We start from the raw sequence: 22,935 nt of genomic DNA, 5'->3' as shown, positions 1-22,935 counted from the left end.
TACTCCAAAAAAAATAAATAAATAAACGTCTAAACTCATATAATTAATTTTAATTAATTTGTACAGTTTTGTCAATGATCGGCATAGTTAAACAATATTTAATAGCGGCGTCCGACATTCCTTATTCTGCAAATCATGCAAATAAAAGGGAATACATTTATTGTTACTGGAGGGTAAATATTATTGTAGTTAATTGAACTATATTACTAAAAAAAATACTGTTTTTAAATTGAAATTTTTTTTTAGAGGAAGTGGATTAGGATTATCTGCGGCTCAAGAATTATTGAGATTAGGAGCAAATGTGGTGGTAAATATTATTATATATATATTGGAATTTTATTTTTTTTTAAAAAAAAAATTTTTTTTTTCGATAGGTAATCGATTTGAAAAATGACGGGAAATCATTTTTTAAAGGTCAAGAAAAAAATGTTTTATTTGTTCAAGCGGACGTAACATCTGAAGTATGTATTAAATATATATTTTTTTTTGTTAAAATTTACCGACAAAAAGATTTGAACCGATTTATTTTGTTTTCAGGAAGAAATATCTAAAGCTATTCAACAAGCAGTTGAAAAATTTGGGGAGAATATTCGTGGAGTTGTAAATTGTGGTGGTGTATTTATAGTAGGAAAAGTATGTTTTTACAATCAGTTATTTATGTTATCTGTCATGAAATTTTAATTGAAATTATTTTCAATCGAATAATAATAGATCATTGGTTCAAATGGGAAACCATTGGATTTGAATACATTTAAATTTGGTATTAACGTTAATCTGGTAAATACAAATTTTTAATCAAATAATTTAATTAAAATAATTCACACGCACATATTTATATATTTATATTATTTAGGTCGGAACTTTTAACGTATGTAGGCTAGTAGCCGCACAAATGGTTAAACAAAAACCATTAGAAGAAGGTAATATATCTTTTATTTATAAAATATTTCAACCAATACGTGACTAATATATTATGATTAATATTTCAATCAGGAGAAAGAGGTGTAATAGTAAATATATCATCAATCGCTTATCAAGATGGTCAAGTAGGACAAGTTACTTATTCTGCAACTAAAGGTGGTGTGGCTTCGATGACCTTACCTATGACGAGAGATTTATCTAGATTTGGTATTAGAGTTGTTGCTATTGCTCCCGGATTATTTGGTATTTATAATATTGCGTACTATTTTATTTAATATTTAATATTTATTTATCATTTTGAAATTTTTTAGAAACTCCAATGGCATCAACAAATAATTCAAATGATAGAGTATACCAGAAATTGTTAAATCAAATTGAGTTCCCTGGTAGATTTGGTAAAGCAGATGGTGAATTTAATAAGCTAGTTATTCATTTAATTGAGAATACTTATATGAATGGTGAAATCATTAGAATTGATGCTGGTACTAAATTAGGAAAATTATAAATTTATTTATTGTTATTATTACTTATTATCTATATATTATCTATATATTATTGTTATTAAAACTACCAATATTTGTTGATTTTGTATTTGATAAATTATAAATATATGTATCCAAACAAATTATACATTATAATATCGTTAAAAGCACGAAAAATATGCGCCTGCAGGGTATCGATCATCCATAAAATAAAAATTGAAAATCACTGTAACGGTGTATCCCACAAAGAAATTTTGGGATGTTAGACTAACGGGAAGTGATGATGCATTTGAAATATTGGAAAGGATTGGAATTGGAAGGCTTGCCGCTCGAAGGGACTAAATAAAGTCTCAATCATAATCGTAACGTGTAATTTTTTGTTATCGATAACAGTGTATGATTAATACACAAAGCATACTATACAAAATAAGGAGGTTCGGATAACTAAAAAAAGAGTAACACCGTTACCAACAATGGTAACCGGGTTTGTTGCAACTACCCCAAAGTACACCACCAAAAAATTTCGTAACGTGACTTTGTACTTCTAATATAAAATAGTAAATATAATAATATTTTTCACAGTTCTCCCTTCTCACCCGTTCTTTCCAGTAATTTTACCTTGAGTGATTCGGATGATTATTTTCGCAAAATCACATATTGTATGGTGCGTACACCTAAGCTCGACAAAATTTAGCATAAATTCTAAATGTATCTAGTTTTCCAATTTATATGTATACCGAAAAAAAATTCTTATTGTACAGTTCACCCTCTTTATAGCTAATTTTTAAATTGTTATAATTAAGAAAAGTTCAGGTGCAAAATTTTTTTTATTTATAATAAAATGACCGACCCTGAATTTCTCACTAACGCTCCATGGGATTCACTATAGTAAGGGTGAACTGCATATTATAAACTATTATTTTATTCATAATAATAAATTATTACGGTACTGCATTTTACCTAATACTTTGCTATTTTTATTCCTACAGTAGCGAAGGACGCTATAAGTACTACGCAAAGTTAAAATTTGAAGTCACGGGTGTTTCTGTCCATCACGTGATTTTCACCAATTAAAATTTGTGCCTCTGATTTTTTTGATCTATATCACGGATATACTTTTAATTTACTAAATAAGCTTAAGACTTCCATATTAGACACCTCATAAATAACAATACTTTTATTATGTATTCAATAGGATCATGCTGTTTTTGACATACTGATATTTTTATATATGTATGTTCACTAAATACTGGTTTATTTATATATAAACATGATCTCGGAAGTCTGCGTAATAACACAGGTAGCTCTAACGTCCCTATCCAATAACCAATATTTATACTACAAATTTAGCATAATACTATTCTCAATACACTGTATCATAATTCAAATTTTTCCGGTTCTTGGTGCTGTTTGATAATTTTTTTAGTGTTGTAAAATATAATCATTCATCTTTTCCAATAATTTGGTCAGATTTCTTTACCCATAGATGATCTTATGGCTTATTACATGATTTCTCTAATAATTCTTAGTCTTAAAACATAATTCTCTTTCATAAAGTTCATTGGTATTTACTTAAAATTATATAGTCTGTTAATAGTATCGGAATACCAAATTATCATCTTGTAATATTGTTTCAGCATTTTTTAAATATCTTAAATCTCATCTCACAAATCTTATTTTTTGTTTATACATGTGACCGAAATTACTTTATAATGCCATAATTATATAAATTTGGAATGCCATAATTCATTTGGTTTATGTGTAATTTATTATATAAAGTAATGAATTTATAATTTTGGCAGCATGTATAACATAACTTTTTAGTAAAAAATTTATAATTAACCGAAAATAATCATCTAAATCAGGTTTTTAAATTTATTATAGTCACGCGGTATGCCATTTCCATAAATGTGATGCTATGTTTATTTCTCTATTCCAAAAAAAATGCACCAAGACTTGATTTCAACTTCTAATTTAATAATTAATTTATACAGTTTTATCAATGATCAGCATGATAATAAAACATTTAACAACCTAAAAAACAAAAAAAAAAAGAAACAAATAGTCGATTATTAGGCGTTCAACTCTCTCTATTCTGCAAGTCATGCAAATTAAAGGGAATACATTTATTGTTACTGGAGGGTAAATATTATTGTAATTAAATGACTTTATTAGTAAGAAAAAAGTACTGTTTTTAAATTAATTTTTTTTTTTTAGAGGAAGTGGATTAGGATTATCGGCAGCTCGAGAATTATTAAGATTAGAAGCAAATGTGGTGGTAAATATTATTATAGTATATAATGGGAATTTTTTATTATTTATTTATTTAATTTTTTTTTAAAAAAAAATTTTTTTATAGGTAATCGATTTGAAAGATGACGGAAAATCATTTTTTAAAGGCCAAGAAAAAAATGTTTTATTTGTTCAAGCGAACGTAACATCTGAAGTATGTACTAAATTTTTTTTCCAATTTTTAATAAAAAAAAAAATATTTTTTTTTATTAAAAAAGATTTGAACCGATTTTAATTTTTCTTTGCTTTTAGGAAGAAATATCTAAAGCCATTCAACAAGCAATTGATAAATTTGGGGAAAATATTCGTGGAGTTGTAAATTGCGGTGGTATATTTACAGCAGGGAAGGTATGTTTTTACATTCAGTTATTTGTGTTTTTTGTTATGAAACTTTTAATTGAAATTATTGTTAATCGAATAATAATAGATCGTTGATCAAAATGGAAAGCCATTAGATTTAGAATCATTTAAATTTACTATTAACGTTAATTTGGTAAATACAAATTTTTAATCAAATAATTAAATAGAAATGATTCACACACACACATTTTTTATTATTTAGGTTGGAACTTTTAACGTATGTAGGTTAGTAGCTGCACAAATGATTAAACAAAAACCATTAGAAGAAGGTAATGTTTCTTTTATTTATTAAATATTTTCAGCTAATATATGACTAATAGTATATTATGATTAATATTTCAATTAGGAGAAAGAGGCGTAATAATAAATATATCATCAATCGCTTATCAAGATGGACAAGCAGGCATTATTTCATACTCCGCATCTAAAGGTGGTGTGGCCTCAATGACTTTACCTATGACGAGAGATTTATCTAGATTTGGTATTAGAGCCGTTACTATTGCTCCCGGATTTTTTGGTATTTAAAGCATTACACATTATTTTGTTTAATATCATGTTTAATATTGAGTAAAGTAATATTTATCATTTTGAAATTTTTAGATACTCCATTGTCATCAGCAGCTGCTACAGATGAAAAAGTAACCCAAAAATTGATAAATCAAATTGAGTACCCTGGTAGATTTGGTAAACCAGATGGTGAATTTAATAAGCTAGTTATTCATTTAATTGAGAATACTTATATGAATGGTGAAATCATTAGAATTGATGCTGGTACTAAATTAGGAAAATTATAAATTTATTTATTATTAAGTTATTATTATTTATGGTTTTTACTTCAAATCACCGGGGGTGATCATCACCGTTGGCCAGAATTATCAATTTTTACCGGCACTATATTTTTTTAATGCTGGTCGATTGTAATAATTTCAGTCACAGGTGATCATCACCCCGGTGATAGTTAGAAAAATTCATTATTTATTATCTATATATTATCTATATATTATTTTATTAAACTACCAATATTTGTTGATTTTGTATTTGATAAATTATAAATATATGTATTCAAACAAATTATTATACGTTATAATATCGTTAAAAGCACGAAAAATAGTATGCGCCTGCAGGGTATCATCCATAAAATAAAAACTAAAAATCACTGTAAACGGTGTATCCCACAAAGAAATTTTGGGATGCTAGACTAACGGGCAGTGATGATGCATTTGAAATATTGGAAAGGACTGGAATTGGAAGGCTTGCCGCTCGAAGGGACTAAATAAAGTCTCAATCATAATCGTAACGTGTTATCGATAACATGTATGATTAATACACAAAGCATATACAAAATAATAATGTTTCGGGATTTACGTTCCTTATGGATAACTAAAAAAAGAGTAACACCGTTACCAACATCATTATGAAAATGGTAACCAGGTTTGTTGCAACTACCCCAAAGAACACCGCCAAAAAATTTTCGTAACGTGACTTTGTACTTCTTATATAAAATAAACATAGTAATATTTTTCACAGTTCTCCCTTCTCACCTGTTCTTTCCAGTAATTTCATCTTGAATGATCGGGTGATTATTCTCGCGAAACCACATATTGTATGGTGCGTAACACCTAAACTCGACAAAAATTTAGCATAAATTCTAAATGTATCTAGTTTTCCAATTTATATGTATACCGAAAAAAAATTCTTATTACAGTTCACCCTCTTTATAGCTAGCTAACTTTTAAATTGCTATAATTAAGAAAAGTTCAGGTGCAAATTTTTTTTTATTTATAATAAAATGACCGACCCTCAATATAGTGAATTTCTCACTAACGAATTTTAATCTCCATGGGATTCACTATAGTAAGGGTGAACTGCATATTATAAACTATTATTTTATTCATAATAATAAATTATTATGGTACTGCATTTTACCTAATACTTTTGCTATTTTTATTCCTACGCAAAGTTAAAATTTAAAGTCACGGGTGTTTCTGTCCATCACGTGATTTTTCACCAATTAAATTTGTGCCTCTGATAAATAAGCTCAAGACTTCCATATTAGACATCTTATAAATAACAATACTTTTATTATATATGTATTTAATAGGATCATGCTGTTTTTGACATACTGATATTTTCATATATGTATGTTCACTAAATGATAATTTTTTTTAGTGTTGTAAAATATCATCATCCATCTTTTCCAATAATTTGGTCAGACTTTCTTTACCCATAGATGATCTTATGGCTTATTACATGCATGATTTCTCTAATAATTCTTAGTCTTAAAACATAATTCTCTTTCATAAAGTTCATTGGTATTTACTTAAAATTATATAGTCTGTTAATAGTATCGGAATACCAAATTATCATCTTGTAATATTGTTTCAGCATTTTTTAAATATCTTCTTTAAATTTCATCTCACAAATCTTTATTTTTGTTGTTTATACATGTGACCAAAATTATTTATAATGCCATAATTATATAATTTGGAATGCCATAATTCATTTGGTTTATGTGTAATTTATTATATAAAGTAATGAATTTATAATTTTGGCAGCATTTTATAACATAACTTTTTAGTAAAAAATTTATAATTAACTGAAATCCAAATCAGGGTTTTTAAAATTTATTATAGTCACGCGGTATGCCATGTGATGTTACTATCAGTTCTTGTATGCTTAAAAATAAGCTATACATTAAAAAATGTTTATTTATAATAAAGCAGAAGGTTAATTTTAAAGATCAACGTATATGTTAAAATCAATCCAATCAGATGTGAATAGAGTATCGCTTCATACTGGCGCATACAATCAGACACAAATAAAGGAAAGCAGATTAACCATATAAAACTAAACTTAAAATTAAGGTGTATATTAAAAGATAACTGAAACTTTTTATTAATTAAATTCTTCACACACGTTCTTATCCTAAATGCTCTTTATTACAGGTCTATATATACATAAAATTCCAAACTAAAAATGTTTAACATATGGCACATATTAACTTATTAAATATATGCTACATATGTTATATATCTTATATATGCTACATCACGGGTCCGGTTATACCATGTGATTGCTGCACGACATTTTACTGTGTAACACTATGTTTATTTCTCTATTCCAAAAAAAAAATGGATTTCGACTTCTAATTTAATAATTAACTAGAAGTTGCGATTTGTGGGGACTTCGTCCCCCTAAGTGATTTTTTTGTATGACTAAAAGGATTTCTCTTTAATAAATGTAAATATTTTTTGGATGTAATACTGTTTAAAGGTATGTAACTTGGTTTGTAAAAAAATTATCTTTTTTAATTCTATTAATAAAAAAATAAGAAAACAAAAAATAAGCATATATAAATATGAATTTTAAATATAAAATTGCATTTTTTATATTATATCTGATATTTTATTAATATAATTATAGCTTACAAATAATATTATCTTTTTTGGTTGGCTGTATTTTACTGAACTATTTTTTTTTTCAAATTTTTCCTTTTTTTGATTGGGTTGTAAATTTTACCAAACCAATTTTTTTTTAATTAATTAAATAAACAATAAAATTTTGTACCAAGAAATTTCTCAAATTTCTTTTTTTTATTTAAAAAGAAAGGCCATCCCAAAAAAAAGGCCATCCTTTAAAAAATAAATCTTGTAGATATATCATACATCATTAAATATATAAAAAGTTTTTTTTAATAAATAAATAATAAATGGCATAAATTATTAATAATATATTTATTTTTTTGAATAAATAAATAATGCGTAATGTAATAAATAAAATGAAATATTTTTTTTAATAATAATCTGAACTGATATGTAATCATCTTTATTGAAAAATGGTCTTCTCGTTGATCAATGAAATTTTTTATTGATCAACGGAAATTAAATTTTTTTTATTTACAAAAACTTTTTTTTTGATGGTACAATTAAAAATGCATTAAAAGTGGCACAGAAGTGAATAATTTGTGATTTTATTCTAATGATGACAAAAGAAGCAATTTCTATAGCTATAGGAATAGCAATAGCAATGATTTTTTTATTTTTTTTTAGCTATAAACTACGAAATTCACATGGTGCATTCCCAAAAAGATGAAAATCTGCATGAAGATCAGTGGATCACTTACTAATTGAGCGAAAAAGTGAATAAATAAGGAAGGCTACCGCGAAAAAGCATACTACTGCGAATTTATACAGTTAAATCAATGATCAGCATATTTAAAATAGTCGATTATTAGCGTTCAACTCTCTCTATTCTGCAAGTCATGCAAATTAAAGGGAATACATTTATTGTTACTGGAGGGTAAATATTATTGTAATTAAATGACTATATTAGTAAGAAAAAAGTACTGTTTTTAAATTAAATTTTTTTTTTTAGAGGAAGTGGATTAGGATTATCGGCAGCTCGAGAATTATTAAGATTAGAAGCAAATGTGGTGGTAAATATTATTATAGTATATAATAGGATTTTTTTTATTATTTATTTATTTATTTATTTATTTTTAAAAAAAAAATTTTTTTTTTATAGGTAATCGATTTGAAAGATGACGGAAAATCATTTTTTGAAGGTCAAGAAAAAAATGTTTTATTTGTTCAAGCGAACGTAACATCTGAAGTATGTATTAAAATTTTTTCCAATTTTTAATGAAAAAAAAAACATTTTTTTTACTAAAAAAGATTTGAACCGATTTTAATTTTTCTTTGCTTTTAGGAAGAAATATCTAAAGCCATTCAACAAGCAATTGATAAATTTGGGGAAAATATTCGTGGAGTTGTAAATTGCGGTGGTATATTTATAGCAGGGAAGGTATGTTTTTACATTCAGTTATTTGTGTTTTTTGTTATGAAACTTTTAATTGAAATTATTTTTAATCGAATAATAATAGATCGTTGATCAAAACGGAAAGCCATTAGATTTAGAATCATTTAAATTTACTATTAACGTTAATTTGGTAAATATAAAATTTTAATCAAATAATTAAATAGAAATGATTCACACACACATATTTTTATTATTTAGGTTGGAACTTTTAACGTATGTAGGTTAGTAGCTGCACAAATGGTTAAGCAAAAACCATTAGAAGAAGGTAATGTTTCTTTTATTATTTATAAAATATTTCGGCCAATATATGACTAATATATTATGATTAATTTTTCAATTAGGAGAAAGAGGTGTAATAATAAATATATCATCAATCGCTTATCAAGATGGACAAGTAGGCTATATTTCATACTCCGCATCTAAAGGTGGTGTGGCCTCAATGACTTTACCTATGACGAGAGATTTATCTAAATTTGGTATTAGAGCTGTTACTATTGCTCCCGGATTTTTTGGTATTTATAGCATTATACATTATTTTGTTTAATAATTATGTTTAATATTGATTAAAGTAATATTTATCATTTTGAAATTTTTTAGATACTCCAATGGTATCAGCTGCTGCAGATGAAAGATTAACCCAAACATTGATAAATCAAATTGAGTACCCTGGTAGATTTGGTAAAGCAGATGGTGAATTTAATAAGCTAGTTATTCATTTAATTGAGAATACTTATATGAATGGTGAAATCATCAGAATTGACGCTGGTATTAAATTAGGAAAATTATAAATTTATTTATTAAGTTATTCTTATTTATTGTTATTTTTATTTATTAAGTTATTTTTATTTATTAAGTTATTTTTATTTATTAAGTTATTTTTATTTATTAAGTTATTTTATTTATTAAGTTATTTTTATTTTATAATCTACTATATATTATTTTTATTAAATTTCAATATGTACTTACTATCTTACAGTACCAATATTATTTTGTTGATTTTGCACTTGGTAAATTATAAATATATGTACCCAAACAAATTATACATTCTAATACAACCATAACCATAACCCTAACCCTAACCCTAACCCTAACCCTAACCCTAACCCTAATCTTAAAGTTGTAAAAGCACGAAAAATAAATCATTGTACGGTAAACGTCCAAAACAACGTCAGATTTGTTTCCAGGCTACACGTGATCTGCACAGATGATTTTTCTCGGTAATTATGTTTCGATAGTGCGAAATCATATTTATTTTTTTCGTTGGTAAAAAATGTTAAAAATTCATTTTATACACTATTATTCTATTATTCATAATAATAGATTATTATGTTACTAAATTTTGCTATTTTTTTATTGCTACAGTCATTTTATAAATAATAAAATTTATTTCTTTTTCCTATTTTATTGCTAAATAAATTGATTATTTTTGTTAATATTTAAAATAATTTGCAATCTTATAGACTTGATTTCCTGTAATTAGCTTTTTATTCTTAATTATTTTTATAATATCCTATACATAAGAGCGATTTATTAGGCTCATCAACACTTTTATTCATCCTGTATTATGATGTAGTATGATTTTTTTAGTATTGTTCATCTTTTTCAATAATTTTGAAATTTGGCCAAATTTTCTTTAACCATAAACGATCTTATGGCTCCTCTAATAATTTCTTAGCCTTAAAAACATAATTCTCCCCATTAGTATTACTTAAAGGAGTTAAGGAATTATATATAGTAGTTCCTGTTATATCGGAATATCTAGTAATTATCATTTTTAAGTTTTCTGTTTTGTTTTTTTTTTATTGAACATGATCTTATAATATTGTTTCAACATTTGTAATATTTTTTAAATATCTCCTTTAAATCACATCTTTTTTTTTTGTCGGTACATGATGTTAACAACCGTACTTTGTACTCCAGAGTCAAATGATATGACGTTTAACGTCAAGCAATATGTATTCCATCTTTAAACTTCTGTCCAGTCTAGCATTTCATATATTCCAAAAAAATAAATAAATAAACCAAGGCTTGATTCGACTTCTAATCTTATATAATTAAAACGCCGATTATTAGCGTCCGATACTCTCTATACTTCAAATCATGCAACTTAAGGGGAATACATTTATCGTTACTGGGGGGTAAATATTATTTGTAATTGATTGACTTAATAATTCTTGAGCTGCCGATAATCATAATCCATTACCTCAAAAAAAAAAAAAATATTTAATTTAAAACGGAACTTTTTTTAATATAAAGATTAAGAGCAAATGTGGTGGTAAATATTATTATACATATTGAAATCTTAATTTTTATTTATTTATTTATTTATTTATTTTAAAAAGATTTTTTCTTATAGGCAATTGATTTGAAAGATGACGGAATATCATTTTTTAAAGGTCAAGAAAAAAATGTTTTATTTGCCCAAGCGAACGTAACATCTGGGGTGTGTATTATATATATTTGTTTTATTAAGATCTACCGATAAAAGATTTGAACCGATTTTATTATTTGTTTTTAGGAAGAAATAACTTTAATTATCTCATTGTGTATGGCGTATATACACACCGATGGATTTTATACCGGTGGAATAATTTACAAAAAAAATCATCGGTATAACATAATACCGATGAGGAAATATTTTTATATCAGATTTTTGTGATTATAAATTATTCTATGTAGCTTTTATTATTTTTTATTAGTATCGGCATAAATTAAAACAATAAAAAGATATTATTGGGCGTTTTTTATAAAACTAGTAACGATTTTGTTGATCATTTGTTGATCATTTATTTTAAATTTATTATAAATTTTGTCACGAGATTTTCTATGGAAATCATTTCTCAATTTGTTATTAAAACACCTGCTGAATTGCCTCGAAATTGAAAATCATTTCCCTTTTTATAAAAAAATTTCCTTTTTGGTAAAAAACTCTCAGATTAATCTTATATAACTTTATGTAAATGTCAATGACAATGTCAATGTCAGTGACAATGTCAATGTCAATGTCAATGTCAATGTCAATGTCAATGACAATGACAATGACAATGAAAAAAACTTCTAATGCCAACTTTTCGCAAAAACTCTTCCTGTGCCACTAAAAGTCCCTGTTAAATTGTTGCATCATTCAATATTTGCATAATTTCATTTTTTTGTTGATCATTAAAATTTCATAAAATATTGCAAAAAAATAAAAAAATTGTAAAAAAAATGTTTCAGCGTTTTTTCATATAATATTATTAAAAAAAATGCCAAAAACTTTTTTTTTTGCATTACTATTAAGAAAAAAACGTTTTAGCATTTTTCCATATAAAATTATAAAAAAAATAACACAAAAACGTTTTTTCTTCATTTTTTATTATTTTAACAAAAAATGTCAAGACTGACATTTTTAATTAAAAAAAACCAATATTTTTTTGATTTTTAATCACAAAAATGTCAAGTCTGACGTTTTTAATTAAAAAAATCATTTTTTTTGATTTTTTAATTACAAAAACGTCAAGTCTGACGTTTTTAATTAAACAAAAACCAATATTTTTTTAATTTTTATTTTTTAATCACAAAAATGTCAAGTCTGACATTTTTTAATTAAAAAAATCATTTTTTTGATTTTTTAATAACAAAAACGTCAAGTCTGATGTTTTTAATCAAAAAAATCATTTTTTTGATTTTTTAATTACAATAACATCAAGTCTAACGTTTTTAATCAAAAAAATCATTTTTTTTTTTGATTTTTTAATTACAAAAACATCAAGTCTGACATTTTTAATCAAAAAAATCATTTTTTTTGATTTTTTAATTACAAAAACGTCAAGGCTGACGTTTTTAATTAAAAAAAACAATATTTTTTTGATTTTTAATTACAAAATGCCAACTGCCAAGTCTGACGTTTTTAATTAAAAATCAATATTTTTTTGATTTTTAATCACAAAAACATCAAGTCTGACATTTTTAATTAAAAAAAACCAATATTTTTTTTTGATTTTTAATCACAAAAACGTCAAGTCTGACGTTTTTAATAAAAAAATCATTTTTTTGATTTTTTAATTACAAAAACGTCGAGTCTGACGTTTTTAACTAAAAAAATCAATTTTTTTGATTTTTAATTACAAAATTGTCAAATATAACGTAAAAAATAATTTTTTGAATCATAAAAATGTCAAATCTGACGTTTTTAATTAAAAAATCATTTTTTTTTATTTTTAATCACAAAAATGTCATGTCTGACGTTTTTTAACTAAAAAAATCATTTTTTTTTATTTTTTAATTAAAAAACATCAAGTCTGACGTTTTTTAACTAAAAAAGTCATTTTTTTGATTTTTTAATTACAAAAACGTCAAGTCTGACGTTTTTTAACTAAAAAAGTCATTTTTTTGATTTTTTAATTACAAAAACGTCAAGTCTGACGTTTTTTAACTAAAAAAGTCATTTTTTTGATTTTTTAATTACAAAAACGTCAAGTCTGACGTTTTTTAACTAAAAAAGTCATTTTTTTGATTTTTTAATTACAAAAACGTCAAGTCTGACGTTTTTTAACTGAAAAAGTCATTTTTTTGATTTTTTAATTACAAAAATGTCATGTCTGACGTTTTTTAACTGAAAAAGTCATTTTTTTTGATTTTTTAATTACAAAAACGTCAAGTCTGACGTTTTTTAACTGAAAAAGTCATTTTTTTTTTGATTTTTTAATTACAAAAACGTCAAGTCTGACGTTTTTTACTAAAAAAGTCATTTTTTTGATTTTTTAATTACAAAAACGTCAAGCCTGACGTTTTTTAACTAAAAAAGTCATTTTTTTGTTTTTTTAATTACAAAAACGTCAAGTCTGACGTTTTTAATAAAAAAATCAATTTTTTTTATATTTAATTATAAAAACGTTTGATGACCCGACCCAAAATTTTCGAGTCAATCTGACAGTATAATGATTATAACTCACTAATAATTACCAAGTTACTCTAGTTAATAATTAAATTAATCTATACTGATGTCGACATAAAACTTTTATGTTGCTTAATCTTTATTACAATTTAGGCTTCTTATAGATTGATTATAAAGTGATTATAATATAGCTTAAATTTTTCGATAATATACTAGCTTTTCATAATGAAAATCACAATCGTATTATAAATAAACAATCTTGCGCCCGACACTACTACCATGGTAAACTTTTAAGGTCTATAGTACTTTAACCTTTTTTAAATTCCTCTCTTCGTGAACTGCAAATCATGCAAATTAAAGGGAATACATTTATTGTTACTGGGGAGTAAGTAATAAATATCAACTTCATTATTAAAAAAAAAATACTGTATTTACGTTAGATCTTCTTTTTTAGAGGCAGCTCAAGAATTATTAAGATTAGGAGCAAATGTAGCGGTAAATATCAATATACATTGGAATTATTTTATTTTATTTTTTTTATTATTATTTTTTTATTCCTTCTTTCTTTTTTTTTTTTAAAAAAAAATTTGATTAGGTAATTGATTTAAAAGATGACGGAAAAAACGTTTTTTAAAGAACAAGAAAAAAATGTTTTATTTGTTCAAGCGAATGTAACATCAGAAGTATGTATTATAATTTTTTTCCAATCTTTAATTAAAAAAAATATTATTTTCGTTAAAATGCACAAAGAATTTGAATTTATTTTTTATTTTTAGGAAGAAATAACTAAAGCTATTCAACAAGCAATTGATAAATTTGGGGAGAATATTCGTGGAGTTTTAAATTGTGCTGGTGTACTTGTAACAGGAAAAGTATGTTTTCATATTCAGTTATGTATTAAATTTTTTTTTTTACACAATATATTTAATTGAAATTATTTTTAATTGAATAGATTGTTGATTCAAAAGGGATGCCACTAAATTTAGATTCATTTAAATTTGCTATTAACGTTAATTTGGTAAATACAAATTTTTAATCAAATAATTAAATAAAACGATTCACACGCATATTTTTTATTATTTAGGTTGGAACTTTTAACGTATGTAGGTTAGTAGCTGCATAAATGGTTAAACAAAAACCATTAGAAGAAGGTAAAATATCTTTTATTTATTAAATATTTTAGCTAATATATGACTAATATATTATGATTAACGTTAATATTTCAATTAGGAGAAAGAGGTGTAATAATAAATATATCATCAATCACTTATCAATATGGACAAACAGGAAATGTTCCATACTCCGCATCTAAAGGTGGTGTGGCTTCAATGACTTTACCTATGACGAGAGATTTATCTAGATTTGGCATTAGAGTTGTTACTATTGCTCCCGGATTATTTGGTATTATTAACATTAAATATAATTTATTTAATATTTACTATGTTAATATTAATTAAAGTTATATTTATTTTTAATTTTTATGTAATAGAATCTCTATCTGCCATTATAAATGAAAGAATGAAACAAAAATTGATAAGTCAAATTGAGTACCCCGCTAGATTTGGTAAACCAGATGGTGAATTTAATAAGCTAGTTGTTCATTTGATTGAGAATACTTACATGAATGGTGAAATCGTTAGAATTAATGCTGGTACTAGATTAGGAAAATTATAAATTCGTTTTATTATGTTATTATTTATTATTTGTATTAATTTTTATTAAATGTTTAAATATACTTTCGTACAGTACCAATATTTTTTGATTTAGCACATGGTAAATTGATTAATTACTATAAAATGTACGTACTCAAATTTTATTTTCTAATATTGTAAAAGCGTATCACTCATAAAACAAGAATTGTATATAATGTAAAAGAGGTCACTGTAAACATTGTATCACATAAAAATTTGGGTAGTTCAGTTAGACTAACAGGCAATGATGTGTACTGGGAAATTGAAAGCTATTAGAAACTTCTAATTTCTTTCAATTCCAACCTTCTATAGAATCGACTAATCACGATTAATCGTTTCTCAAATCTCGATTCTAAAATTCGATTTTCGATTCCGATTAATCAACATAAAAACCATTTTATTTCTTTGTTTATGTTTTTATATTGCATAGATAATCAGTGACTGCGCGCCTATCGATATTATCGATATTAATACACTAATATAAATAAAACTATAAACGTATAGTCGCCGTATTATATTAAATTCAAATTTAAATATATTTAACAGTTAAGAAATTCTTTTTTTCTGAATTCTCATTATAAAGGAATCTTAATTTACATATCGATGATATTAAAGTGGCTTTGTGATTAAAATAATATTTGATAAAATAGATTGGCTTAATTTTATGTCCGATTGTATTACGCCTAACTTTGTACTATATGATGATAATTTTGTATATACTGTAATTACAGTATGATCATAAAAATTGATTCGATAATCAAACATAGCAAGTTATATTTATTGAAATAATAAAAAATTCACTATAAAGAACTGCTTTATTTTACTACTGAAAAAATAATAACTGTTTCATTCGTAAAAACGGAAGAGAGAAGATCGGCATTATTTATCAATAATCAGCTGATCTAAATTTCATAGTGTTGTTTATTGTGATTGGCCGTTGTAATAAAAAGTTGTATTCCAGAAGTAGGTCTTAATTTGGTTAGCAAATATGGCAAAACAGGACCGTATTGTACGCAGAATACCGATCCCGTGATCAGAGCACAATGTAAAATATAAAAAAAATTTAAATATGTGAAAACGTGTATTGAGTACGATTCAAACACTTAGCTATCTGTGGAATATAACTTGTTTAATCTACTTAGAATACAATATATATAGCAAAAGAAAAATTACAAAAATTATCAAGAAAATAAAAATATTTATAAATGCGTAGTTTCTCAAGTCTTCAAATACGGGTACTAATGATCAAATTATTTCTCAAAATAAAGTTCTTTGAATACACAAATTACCAGCTTCACCAATAATTACAACGCTGAATAAAGTTTATAAATACATGTAGATTTTTGTGCGTACTGCGCTTTTTGTACAATTAATATTTTCTCGACTAAAGTTTTTATAAACAAAAAAAGGGAATGATTTTGATCGACATGTGTGACTCATGAATGATTTTAAGGACAAACAACTAATATTGTTAATAACAATACGGTAATTATTTATTAAAACATTATTATTAAGTAATGTTAAACTGTTGGATTAACAAGTAAAATGTTATTGTTTATTTAAACCTTGATGTTATATACAATTCACCCTCGTTATAGTCATTTTATTATATAAAAAAATCTGTACCTGAACTTTTCTTCATTATAGCAAAGTTATTCACTATAAAAATTCACTATAGAGAGGGTAAACTGTATATTAATACATTTTGTAAAAAATAAATAATAAAAAAAAGTCACATTGAATATCATATATAGCCCTATAATTTTTTTATCAAAAAAAAAATAATAATAATAAAGATAACAAATAAAAAGCAAATAAGTCGTTGAAAATGAAAAATTCTTTGTATAAAAAGTAAATTGCTTAGCCTAATAAATATTGACTTAAATATTTCTTTAAGTGACATTCAAGATATTCTCTTTGATCAAAAGTTAATACTAAATGCTCTTGTTCCATATTTTGTTGAAATTCAATCCCAAGAAAATTTTTACTCAAACAATTATTGACCAAGAGAGGAGAAACAATTTCGTATGATACCTGATAAAGTTGGTTATTATATTGTTGCTGATAATAGAAAATACCTTCATTAGATTGAGCGTTACGTTCTTTTAATGATTTATTTAATAAATATGCAACGTTATCGTTTGAGATTTCCTTGCAAATAACATGATAATGATAATAATCATTTGGTGGTCGAAAGAAAAAATCAGTAGGATGAACGGGTCGAGTTCTAAGATTTGCGGAAGAATCGGGTTGTAAATATGCGTTGGTAACTGTTGGTTGAGGCTGAGAGTCAGGAGGCTGCGTCATATTAGTCTCGCTCGGAGCAATTGAACTTTCTTGTCTTTCATGAAATGAAACGGGAGTGTCTTGTGGATTGAAAGCAGTAGAAATAAGAGGGTTTTGGTTGCTTTCTGAATCAGAAAACTGACCTTGTGAATTCATATTTAAAAATGCTTGACTTCTGCTCGCGAGGTACTGTAGGTGTATAAACAACTAAATTAAAAAATTTTTTTATTAAGTTGTATTATATGTAAGAAAAAAAAAATTAATATTCCTCAAAATATTAACCAGATTATATATCTTCTATGATTCACTTCTTTGTTCGCGAGTTTGTAACACTAAAACGTTATTTTTGGTTTTTTTTTCCTTGTATTACTAACCTTATATCCGAAATATTCCTTAAGCCATATATGGTAATTACTCCGAAATGATACGTGCTTGTACCACTAATACTTCATATAGAATTTTCATATTAAAAGAAATTCTATATTCAATCTCAATCTCAATCAAGTTTTTTGTGAAGTACCTTTTTCTTATTTTATCTATAAAATTAATGGAAGTAACAAACAATGAGTGAGATATAAATTCCTGTACGGCCGCAGCAGATATAAATGGAGGTGCATTGTCGTTATGATTCTCGTAAACATATTTAGTTTTTTTTTAGATTCCGTTTAAGATTTATTATTATGCGCACAAGTTAATCAAACATGGCACCATATAATTACATATGGCGCACAGTAGAATTTAATAAGTTTGAAACGTTTTCAAGATTTCATGAAATATTACAGCTAATAACGAAAACGAGAAGAAATCGAGCGTTAGATAATTGGAGTAGATTTGTAAAAGCATATTTGAACGTAATAAAGTCTCCCACTTCAAGAACTTCAAAAGAAGAAGAAGAAAAAGATGTACCCAAATTTCTTTTACAAAACCTCAACAAAATTTTATGGATATTTTGTTAAAAGACTTGATTTATCGGGAATTCACAGAAAAAATCATGTCACTGAGGAAATGCGATCTTTTTCCAAACATACCAAATCTTGAGAACGTTAATTTTTATAATTGTTATACAGTTACTGATAGGGTAATTGAAAATCATGTCATCACTTAAAGAAATTAAAATTATTCGGATGTACAAGTCTCACGAATCGATCATTGTATTGGATTGAAATGAGATGTCCTAAACTTGCCACGTTAAATATATATTTATTAAAAAAAAAAATTTTTTTTTTATTATTTTTTTCCGATTTCTGATTTTTTTTTCTTTTCCTAGTTTTTTTTTAAAAAAAAGGGGGGGAAGGATCCATTGCAATTTTTTTCACAGCATTTTTTTATTTGTTGATTTATAATGAAGTTAAATAAGAAAACTTTAATCAGAATATTACCTTCGTAACACTGTATATCTGTTTTTTATGCTAACCAAAAACAGTCCCCTTTATCTGTTATGATTTTTATAATATAGTCGAATATATTTATATATTGCCATAGACCAAGTAATAAAGACGATTGCGCATTTATCTACAAATATTTTTTTCTTTCAAAAATAATTATACAACACATTTTTTTTTGTCCTCAGTCGCGACTCGCGACAATTATGCGTTTTATTGTGACGCATCGTTGAAGTTTTTCTTTACGCTCAAATCGAATCGCATGGTTGCCGAATGATTTCTTATAAAGATTCCTAGCGAAATTAAATATGTACATTCATACAAAAATTCACTTATATCTCAAAACTGCAAAATTTCTTTTCTTAAACTAATTGTCAAAATATTTTTATTCATAAAAAAATTTTATCAATCTAAAAAATTGCTCCTACATCCTACATTAATTGAAAAAAAAAATTACGAAAGCAAAAAAAACATATTCCGTCCAAATTTCTTTTTCTACAAATTATAAACACCTGTTATTATGATATTTCTTCATAATATGGTTCAAAGTAGTCTTGATTGGACTCTTGACCCCATAAAAAATTTCCTGGGAAAAACTTTGATAAATGTTCATTTTTCTAGTTACAATATATATAAAATTATCTGCGATTTTTTTTAGTCCTAATCAGGAAAAATCAAAATTTCTAAATTTCTAAATTTAATCTATATTTTAGAATTATGAATGAAGATCATCTCAAATAATTTGTTGTCTTACGAACGAACGTAGTTTATTGTTAATTATTATAAAATATTGGCGAAAATTTAGGAAAATTTTTGGTACATATTTATAACGATAATATTCTATTATGAATTTCTTAATCCTTCATTTTTTGATTTTTGGCAACATCATTTTATATTATAATTGAGATAATTTTCTGCTCTTCGCAATATTTGTTATCGTAACTTTCGTAAATTTCTTAAAAATGAGCTTGGTCGTTTTTGAAAAGTTTGCAATTTGAAAATTGTGTTGAAACCATAATGTATGAGATTATGAATTACGACCTAGACTAAAATCCACATCATTGTAGGTACGCATAATGGTCATCAAAACGAAACAATTAGATTTTATTTCTAGAAGTATCCTACAAAAGCTGAAAAACACAATGATCGACAATCATATGATACATGACTACTACCTGAGGGTTGTTCCAAAAAATTTGGATCATCTAAATCATCTAATCGTCCATTTGAGAAACAACTGCCATTAAGATGCTGAAATATTATTAATTTAATTTTACTATTAAGATTTAGGCAAACACAGCATTATGCTAAAACTTTATTATAATAAAATCAAAATTAACATAACAAATTAAATAGTCGCACGATAAAATAATACAAATCAAAGAAATCTAATCTAAGTAAACCTAACTAAATCCCAAATCCGTATCGTAAGTACCGTATGCCCCAACCTGAATTCTAAAAGAACAAATTCCGGGCAAACTATCCGAAGAATTTAGTTAGTACCTAAGTAAAATTCCACCTATAAACTTAAATCCTCGAACTGTTCGACGTGACGGAAAATCCGAAATCTTTGTGAGCCAATCCTATCCTTGCGACAAGCGAGTGAATTCAATGGATTATTCGGGTGTATGGACGAAAGGAAGAATCTGAAGTGCAAGAAGAAGGGTGTAGAAGAGAAGGTCGGCGTGATGGGAGGACAGAACTTGGGTGACATTTCGATTTTCGGGAGATACCTTTTGATCGTTCCCAGGAGGTGAAAAGATCGCAGCGGCGAGACCATAAATTGGAAAAAATTCTTTGTTAAAGTTTGAAAACGGCATAACTTTACTATTAAGATTTAGAATATACTGTAATTATTATAAATTAATAAGTAAATACAAAATATGACCTAAATGTTAAATTTTTAACTAAATAAAAAAAAGTTGAATGATAAATTTATAAACAAGGTCTCTCAAAATGCCTACATAATTTCTTACAAGAATTGAAGTATTATAAGTGTTGTAAAAAATAGATTTATAATTACTACTTCTTTAAGTTGTGGAATATTTTATACTATATTTATTATCTTTATTGTTCTTGTGAATTTTAAAAGATATTTAGAATTAGTAGAATTAGTTTACAAGTAGTATTGGGAAAAAATTATGAGTCAATTAGTTCTAAGCCAATGCAAATGACTAATACAAATGACTCAACATCCTCTGGAATCTCCCTTGGTAATTAGGTTACATAGGTCCCATTAAACTAATTGATTTGATAAAAACTGAAATACTTACTTTTAAATTTCCAAGTAGAGATTAAATATATGTAAGGTTCCTTAATTTATTTATTGCTTTTTTCCATGCAGCGCAATTTTCAAAATAATGAATTTCTAAGCTACAAGAATTTAAGGAGACAGAATTCTCTGTGACTCTGCCCCATATTAGTGTTGATAGGACAGCCAAATTGTCCAATATCATTAAATATTTGTTAAAAGGATGTGTTATGTCATTAATGACAGAAGAAATAACAGGAAAAAAATTTTTTCTATATATCTTCATGTATGATATCTCTAGTTTTTGAATTATTTTTTACCTGACTGCAGAGTTGCAATAAACATATTATAAAGTATATTTGCACCTTCAATCCAATCTTGACAAGCCATCTAGGCCCTATCTTGCTATTATAGAATGCCTAACCGGTGCTCTTTCTGATGATCAAACCAGGACATCACCCAAGTTCTTTTCTGTCCGTGTATTTATGCTTTCTTTTTTTCCGTCACTACTTACAATACTGTAGGAATCTCCTTTATATTAACGACAACATGCGGTTATTAATGCAGAGTTTATGTAAGTTATCACCTGATAATATTATGATTTTAACGATGTGATCATATGCTGTTAAACATGAAAGATTTCCGCATATAATTCTTTAAGCTGTATGCAATCCACACAGTACCCGCACATACAATTATTAAAAAAAAAGAAAAAAAATATTTTAATTGTGTATCACAATTCATAATTCTCGCACACAACCTTTTTTTCATATAGTGGGCATATTACGCACATAAATACGGACTCATTTATGTTTCAAAGTTGTGTCAGCAATAGGACCCAGAGATTGACGTTATGCCAGTTTTAGAAATGAATAATGCTGAGTGCCTTTCGTCCTGCCAGATAAACTAAGCTCAGTATTAGTGCATAATACCCCTCATGCATTAGAAATACTTAGACAATGAATAACGTAAATTATTGCGTCGGTCGAAAAGTCTGTTTGAAAAATGTATCTGGCATCCTGGAGCATGCACGAATATCATGCAAATTTGAAATTTGTTTAAAGTCGTTTAATTGAACAATAAAGGCGGTTTTCAAGCGACAGACAACACTTTATTAAACGCGTTTAGACAAGTTCCACACCTTCATCGGTACCGGATCGTACCTAATGTTTGTAGATTTAATCTCCTCCTGTGAAGAGTCCCATAATTTTGCGGTCATCCAAATTGATGAACGAGTATTTTCTAGACGTCATTTAGAGAACACACAAGAGTGAAAAGAATTTTCAATGAGATACGATCTGCCGAACTCATAAATGACATCCTCCACATGTTCGTCTTTGGTCTCCATTTCAGTTTATCGTCCATATAAAATCTTTAGGGCTATGGATATCTGCGTTAGAATCATCACGGACATCACTATCGGTTTCTCAATTCTTGTGGTTGGAGAAACGGAGGAATTCATCTGATGTTCATGCATTCATGGCGAAGGATGAAAGGGATGACAGCACGTGGAGGAGGGATCTAGATGTGAAAAATGGGTTGTTAATTCTTACTATAATAGTCCTAAAGGATTGAC

General features: G+C 26.1%; 5 protein-coding genes across 5 annotated transcripts; 4 read left to right on the top strand and 1 right to left on the bottom strand.

Moving 5' to 3' along the window:
* Positions 1-135: 135 nt before the first annotated feature.
* Positions 136-1,522, top strand: OCT59_000955 (uncharacterized protein; the record flags this gene model as incomplete). Its single annotated transcript, XM_025323399.2, has 8 exons — positions 136-173; positions 247-307; positions 375-461; positions 538-633; positions 712-777; positions 854-920; positions 994-1,164; positions 1,233-1,522. 8 exons carry the CDS (start codon positions 136-138, stop codon positions 1,424-1,426), a joined length of 780 nt encoding a protein of 259 aa, XP_025186764.1. The 3' UTR covers positions 1,427-1,522.
* A 1,985-nt stretch (positions 1,523-3,507) lies between these two features.
* Positions 3,508-4,849, top strand: OCT59_000954 (uncharacterized protein; the record flags this gene model as incomplete). Its single annotated transcript, XM_025313762.2, has 8 exons — positions 3,508-3,545; positions 3,621-3,681; positions 3,763-3,849; positions 3,948-4,043; positions 4,123-4,188; positions 4,258-4,324; positions 4,402-4,572; positions 4,656-4,849. 8 exons carry the CDS (start codon positions 3,508-3,510, stop codon positions 4,847-4,849), a joined length of 780 nt encoding a protein of 259 aa, XP_025186763.2.
* A 3,467-nt stretch (positions 4,850-8,316) lies between these two features.
* Positions 8,317-9,661, top strand: OCT59_000953 (uncharacterized protein; the record flags this gene model as incomplete). Its single annotated transcript, XM_066139227.1, has 8 exons — positions 8,317-8,354; positions 8,430-8,490; positions 8,580-8,666; positions 8,763-8,858; positions 8,938-9,003; positions 9,072-9,138; positions 9,215-9,385; positions 9,471-9,661. The coding sequence occupies 8 exons, from the start codon at positions 8,317-8,319 to the stop codon at positions 9,659-9,661; spliced, it is 777 nt and encodes a 258-aa protein (XP_065988650.1).
* Positions 9,662-17,300: 7,639 nt separating this feature from the next.
* OCT59_000952 (uncharacterized protein) lies at positions 17,301-17,882 on the bottom strand (the record flags this gene model as incomplete). The annotated part of the gene is made up of 1 exon (XM_025310063.1): positions 17,301-17,882. One exon carries the CDS (start codon positions 17,880-17,882, stop codon positions 17,301-17,303), a length of 582 nt encoding a protein of 193 aa, XP_025186759.1.
* A 545-nt stretch (positions 17,883-18,427) lies between these two features.
* OCT59_000951 (uncharacterized protein) lies at positions 18,428-18,682 on the top strand (the record flags this gene model as incomplete). Its single annotated transcript, XM_066139226.1, has 1 exon — positions 18,428-18,682. One exon carries the CDS (start codon positions 18,428-18,430, stop codon positions 18,680-18,682), a length of 255 nt encoding a protein of 84 aa, XP_065988649.1.
* Between the last annotated feature and the right edge of the window lie 4,253 nt (positions 18,683-22,935).

The sequence above is a fragment of the Rhizophagus irregularis genome, chromosome 1, assembly GCF_026210795.1.
Source record: "Rhizophagus irregularis chromosome 1, complete sequence".
Lineage (NCBI taxonomy): Eukaryota > Fungi > Glomeromycota > Glomeromycetes > Glomerales > Glomeraceae > Rhizophagus > Rhizophagus irregularis.
The sequence above is the reverse complement of the archived record's forward strand: the minus strand, read 5'-3'. Positions and strand labels throughout refer to the sequence as shown.